The 6456-nt window shown below is 40.3% G+C and overlaps 1 protein-coding gene across 1 annotated transcript in view; it reads left to right on the top strand.

The window, feature by feature from the left end:
- The first annotated feature begins 44 nt into the window (after positions 1-44).
- TMEM237 (transmembrane protein 237) overlaps positions 45-6456 on the top strand; it is a 15042-nt gene continuing 8630 nt past the window's right edge. The window contains exons 1-5 of the mRNA XM_005858224.2: positions 45-124; positions 1184-1215; positions 1836-1846; positions 2726-2782; positions 5111-5245. Of these exons, the coding sequence (XP_005858286.2) occupies positions 86-124; positions 1184-1215; positions 1836-1846; positions 2726-2782; positions 5111-5245 (274 nt within the window). The 5' untranslated portion in view covers positions 45-85. The remainder of the gene's footprint in view (positions 125-1183; positions 1216-1835; positions 1847-2725; positions 2783-5110; positions 5246-6456) is intronic.

The following is a 6456-nucleotide window of genomic DNA, read 5'->3' as shown; positions in this document are numbered from 1 at the left end:
CCACTGCGCCTGCGCGCGGCCGACCCGCGCGGGGAGCGGGGTGTGAGAAAGGGGGGGCTGTGAGAAAGGGGGCGCTTGAGGAAGAATGGGGAGGAAGCAGGTGGAGAGCGCGCCTCCATTACCTGTGAGTTGTTGGACTTTTGCATTCAGTTGAACGGTCCTACTTTCGAGAGGCTTGCAAGCTGGGGTTTGGGACGGGTGACGTGTCACTGTGGCGGGACTTTTGAAACGCGGGGTTGTGAGAAGGGACCTTTGGATGGAACGCTCTGCCTCTGCGCAGCATCCTTAGAACAAAAGCGACGGGGTTGCGTGAAGGCAGCCGGCCTGGCCCGCATCTGGTGGCATTTCTGTGAACACAGTTTAAGCGAGAGGATTGCCAAACGGGACGCTGCAGAGTGAACGGCAGCGGTCTGAGTGCGAACCTTTGGAAGCGATGTTCTCTGCAAGCGATGTTCTTGGCACATGGAACTGATATGTAGGCATTTCTGTTAGCATTTTATTTTGCAAGATTCCGGGGTGCTTCTTAACTGTAATCTCTCTGAGCTACAAATGCAACCCTTCTTACTCACGTAAAGCAGCATTTCTAAGGGCTCCCCTCCATTCTTTCTGTCCCAAAATGCATCCTTCCTCCTGTATTCAGAGGGATCTTTTTTTTTAAAAAAGTATGTGAATATGTAGCTTAAAACGCCCATCGGCTTCCTGTTAATGAATTAAAACAAAATCTAGATTCCTCCCCTCCGTCTTCAGGACCCTAATTATTTGGCCTCTGCCCACCTCTCCGTGGTTCCTGCTGCAGCCTTCCTGGCGTTTTACCTGGGACCCTCCAAGCCCCATGGCCCCCAAGGCTTTTGTATTTGCTGCCCTTTTGTCAAAAATGTAGGCTCCTTTCCCAGTCAGTCTCAGCTCAGATATCTGAGAGATCTCTGAACGTCAAGTTCCGTGAAAGCAGGGTCTCTTCCTTTTGTTCATAAATGTATTCTTAGTGCTCAGAACAGGGCCTGGCCCGTAGATAAGAAGGTACATAGAGAGGAAAGCATTTTATATGAAATTTAAGTATTGCCCATTTGGTTCTCATCAGTACCTCCTGGCTTTCACTGGTGAACAGTAATCAAAAGATTTCAAATATGGGAAGTAAAGCTGCTCTAGGCTTTCACTTACAAGTAATTTTCTTCTTTTCCCATAGCGTCCTCCACGAGCCCTCCCACCTGTGCCAAGGTAAAAGTACAGTATTTTTATTATGGGGTTCTAAAAGTGCAAAATGAATAAAGTGAAAAATTGACCACCATTGCAAATCCATCATAATGCAGGAAAGATTTCTTGATATTTTTAAGAAAAGGCTTCTTAACAGTTTAAAGGTGAAAAATCCCTGAATCATTAGGGTAACAGTTACAATGAAATGTTCTGTTTCAAAGCCTGACTGTGGTGAACACGGGAGGGTAATGGATCTATTCTGAATGGTTTAGTGTCTTGTTTAGCAGAATCCTGGCCGCCTTTTGTTCGCTAGAATAGTTTCCTCAGAGTTTAAGCTGATTTTAGTCAGTGACCGAATAAGAGTTCTTAATCTGTTTAATCTACTTTATTAATAGATAGAAGGGAGTGTGTATATGGAGATTCAGAAAATATTGGGGTTATTTTATTAGCAGGTTTACTAGTTTATTATTTGTAAGTAAGCTAGTTTGTAAATGAGCAAACTTTGTGTGAAAACTATTTTTATTTTAAATTTGTAATGATTTAAGTCAGTTTTCAGTTTGACAGTGTTATAGATTTCTAATTAATAGAGTTTCTTTTTTTTTTTTGTCTTTGTCCTGATTAAATTTGGTCGGTGTCATGTAAAGTGCTGTTCAAGGTGAGTTCACTGTTCATGTAAAATTTTCTAAATATGGTATTTAATGTTCAAAAGTTTAATTTGTTAATGTTTCTCTTAAAATTGAATCTGGGTGGTATAATTTATAATAATACAGTATCTTTATCATAATAATCTATGGCTGCCATTTTTAAGTGATGGTTGATAAATAACACTAATTATATGGTTGGTATTTGACCTTATAAATATAAAAGCATTCATTCCTGAATGGAGTCACCCTAATCATAGCTCATAGCTAGTTATCATTCTGTATTAGGGATTGCATTTTCCTTTGTCTCATTTAGTCAGGATAGACTGGGTTATGCTACACAACCCCAAAATCTCAGTGACTTAATATCATATAAGGTTATATCTGGTTAATGCAAAGTCCATTGTGGCAACCAATCAGGGCATTTGCCTTTCACTGCCTCTTCACTAATGAGGTAGTGATTCAGTCTACTTCTGTCCTGTGGTTTTGCAATCTCAACATGAGGTCTCCTCAATTGTCAAGGGAAGAGAAAGCTGGAGGGCTTCTCCCTGGCTCCTTTTAGTGTTCTGGCCTCCAAATGACACAGATTGCATCTCTCATAGTCTATTGACCAGAACCAGTCACAGGCCTAAGTTGGGGATCAGCTGAATACTTGGTGAGCACACTTTCTGTGTCCCTGTTCCTGACATTGCTGACCAGCAGTGAGCTCTTAGTACCACACTCTGGGCTCTCTTTGACTTTGTCAGTTTCTTGCCTTCTTTCCCTTCATGTGTAGGTGTTGGCTGGACCCAAAGAAGAGAGGGAAAGGTCTTCCCTAATAAAAGTGCCCTTTTGAAAAAACTGTTCCCTGCATAGAATTTTAGGCAGCCTTTTCTGTCCTTTTTGTTTTATAGATGAGGTTCCACTTAGTCGTCCCAAGAAAAAGAAGCCGAGAACGAAAACCATGCTAGGTAAGAAGTTGCTCTTTGTTGAGTGGAACCACAGGTTTTCCCAGGACCTCGGGCATGATAAACATCAGATCAGGGAGAGACCGGTCCCAGCAGTGCCGCGTCACTCTGTGCTGAGGATAGAATCAAGGTCACCTTGAAGCAGTGGGACTCCTGGTGGTAGTGAGGGACCAGCAGTGAGCAGCCTGAAGAGTGCCTAGAAGGATTCATAAAATAAAGGGTTGTGCCACCAACACTCTCACTTCCACTACATTCTTGGACTCTTGGAGGTCCTTTATCCCTGGACAACGTAAGTTATCTTAAGCTATGATTGGTTCCAGACCCTTGAACAGGTTACTGGATTTAGAGACATGGAGTTCTTGGATCTCTCATTTTAAATATATATTATATATTTCTTTATTGATTTCAGAGAGGAAGGGAGAGGGAGAGAGAGATAGAAACATCAATGATGAGAGAGAATCATTGATCGGCTGCCTCCTGCACACCCCCAACCGGGGATCGAGCCACAACCCGGGCATGTGCCCTTGACTGGAATCGAACCTGTGACCGTTCAGTCCACAGGCTGATGCTCTATCCACTGAGCCAAACCAGCTAGGGATTGGATCTCTCATTTTAGCCCAAGAATATCTATGTTAGAGCATGAGTCTAAAGGCAGGTATTAAAGCCCCAATAATGAGCAAGTTCTATGAACTCCTTTTTGTTTAGTTAATCCTGGATGCTCTGTCAGTAGCTCAGACTCGCACATCAGAATTCATCACCTTCAACAATAAATCAATTTTTACTTCTCACAGATTTCTGTTAATGGAACCCACCACTCTCCCAGTCAGTCACTCAGGCTGGAAGCCTCAGTGTCACTGCTAACTGATCCCTTCACTCTATTTGCTTGCTTCTTCTATGACATTTCTTGTGTCTCTTTCCCCTTTCGTTTCCACTGTCACAACTGTAGGCCATTTAGCCCCTTTCCTCTTCTGAGCTATCGGATTAGCCTCCGACATTGTGCTGCTCGCTTTCTTTCACTCAAGTCCTGCCCACCACTGCTGGATGAACTTCTTAAAGCTCCTAGCTGGTCATACCTTTCACTCAGTCAGAAACTTCTTTTCGCTTATCATCGACTGTCTAACAAATGGAGGGATAGATGGGGAAAAAGAAAGACATGGAGATGGACGCAGAGAAAGAGAAAAAGACATGTAGACACAGACAAAAAAAGAAAAGAGATTCAAAGAGACTTGGATTCACAAAGATACTGAAATGTCAGGCTCTAATAATTCACTCACAGTTAAATACAGACATGTACATCTGCACTTAGGAAGGTAACGAGTGGAGGAAACAGTAAAGACAGTTGGAGCAGAGGTATGGCTACCAGCGCTTCCTTGTACAGAAGAGAAAACGAAGATTCGGTGCTCTAGACAAAAAAGGGGATGCATTGCTAGGCGTTTATTAAAACTGTTCATTTAGGTTATTTCAAATTTTTCACTTCCACAGTTTTGCAATTCTGAAATGATGGATTGTGGGGAAGAAGAGCTATTTCTGGAGGATGGATTGCTAGCAGTAAAATTGCTAGACAAAGGGCCTGTGTGCATTAGTAATATGATAAGATTCTGCTAAATTACCTTTAAGGAAGCTTTAGGCATTTGCTAAATCCTTGACAACGTTGGACAATATCAGTCTTTTAAATTTTGTCAATCTAGTGGGCAAAAGTGCTTATTTTAGTTTTTTATTTATCTGAATACTAATGAGATTAAGCATATTTTTATTTGTTTATTAATACATATTTGTTCTTTTGTGAAGAAGATGGGCACGGGAATATAGTCAAGTAAAATTCAAATATGCTGAAATGTGTCAGAATCTGTTCAAAGACTTGATGACGGGAGAGATTGAAATGAATGGCCAAATAAAAAGAGTTATAAATTATCTGTTAACCCATTTATCCAAGGTGATGTTATCATGTGTTAATTTACTAGTGAAGTACTAAACTATATAGGAGCTGAAAATTCTTAAGGCATAAGACAAATAAGAGAGTTCACTGGGGCAACAGCTTCCGTTATGTTATTACCTTATTGTGAAAATGGAAATTCTGAAGCAAATTCTCCTCTTCTTTTTGTTCTTCTTCTTTCTAACATCCCCCCTTTTTTCTTCTTCATTCTCCCTTGTTCCTTCCTTTATTTCTTTTCTCAACTTAAAATTCGAAGTTACAAGGGAGGAGAAAGGAAATCAAGATTGGTTTTGTAGGAGAAGGGGTTATTACATAGGAAACATTCCAGTTTCCTCTTTTTACGACTCAGTGGTCTCTGTTCAAGTTATCCCCCCCTTTTTTTGACTCTATTTCTGTAGCAAGTGCTTCTTTGGAAGGTCTTGTTCAGACTGCTATTCATAGGCCATCTGAGAGCAGCGAGCCACCAACTAAAGAACTCGCAGAGCACCCAGAAGCTCCTGTTCAGAGAAGACAGAAGACAAGGGTACCTCTTGGTATGTAAAAGCAACCAGGTTAGGTTGTGATTTTGGGTGTATGAGTAAAAACCCGAATGTCCCCATTCCCCTCCCATATCCCTTTATTTTTCCTGCTTGCTTACATTTTTTATCACTAGAGTTGCTCTAATGGGTTAAGTCAAGAACACTTTAGAGGTTCTCTTTTGATTCTATGTGTGTAGATTATGAGGGAAGTGGTACAAATTCAGGACTAAAATGGAAAGTTTGGATTTTGATGTGTAGAAGAATTTAGTATATGACGAAACAGATATTTAAGATTAGTGGGGGAGGGATAGATTCTCTATTAACAATAATATAGCAACAGCTAACATTTATTGAGTTTTTCTGTGTCTCAGGGACTGTTCACAAGGTAGACAAGGCTATATCATTTATTTTGCCTATCAAATTGGCAATGCCTTTAAAAATTTATAAAATACAAAAGTGTTGATGAGAAAAGGATACACTCATACACTGCTGATAGGAGTATAAAATGGTATAACGTGTTCAAACTTATAGGAGTAGAAGTAACTACAACAGCTACAGTAATTAAAGGAGGTTAACTGCATTATTATTTATAAGAGCAGAAACTAGTAATATCAAACATTTAACAATGTGATAATGCCCAAATAAAACATGTTATCCATTTAATAGAAACCAAGTACTCATTAACAGGATTGTTTTGGTGATATTGTGATATGGAAAACCATCAGTAATATATTGTTGAGTCAAAAACAAAGGTTGTAAAATAGGATGTATCAGAGGAGCCCATTTTGTAAAATATGTGCATTAATTTTTAGGGCTGTCTTAACAGATTGCCACAAACTGAGGGACTTAAAACAACAGAAATTTAGTCTCAGACAGATCTGGAGGATAGAAGTTCAGGAGCGAGGTGTGTGCAGGGCTACGCCCCCTCCGCAGGCTCTAGGAAAGAACCCGTCTTTGCCTCTTCTAGCTTCTGGTGGCTCCTAGCAGTCCTTGGCTCATGACAGCATAATGCCATTCTGTGCCTGTCTTCACATTCTTCCATGTGTGTCGCTGTTGGGTTACATAATTTCCCCCATACTTTTGGCATTGCAATGTCAAACATTTTGTTGTGTTTAGAGGTCTAAAAAATTTTAAATCAAATGCAAAACAATGTTGCCCAATTAAAAATTTTAAGGTTATCTTGTATTACAAAAGTCTTGTATATGACTTTTCTTTTTATATTATAG

This window comes from Myotis brandtii, unplaced genomic scaffold, assembly GCF_000412655.1.
Source record: "Myotis brandtii unplaced genomic scaffold, ASM41265v1 scaffold1162, whole genome shotgun sequence".
Lineage (NCBI taxonomy): Eukaryota > Metazoa > Chordata > Mammalia > Chiroptera > Vespertilionidae > Myotis > Myotis brandtii.
This window is presented reverse-complemented; position numbering and strand designations above follow the sequence as displayed.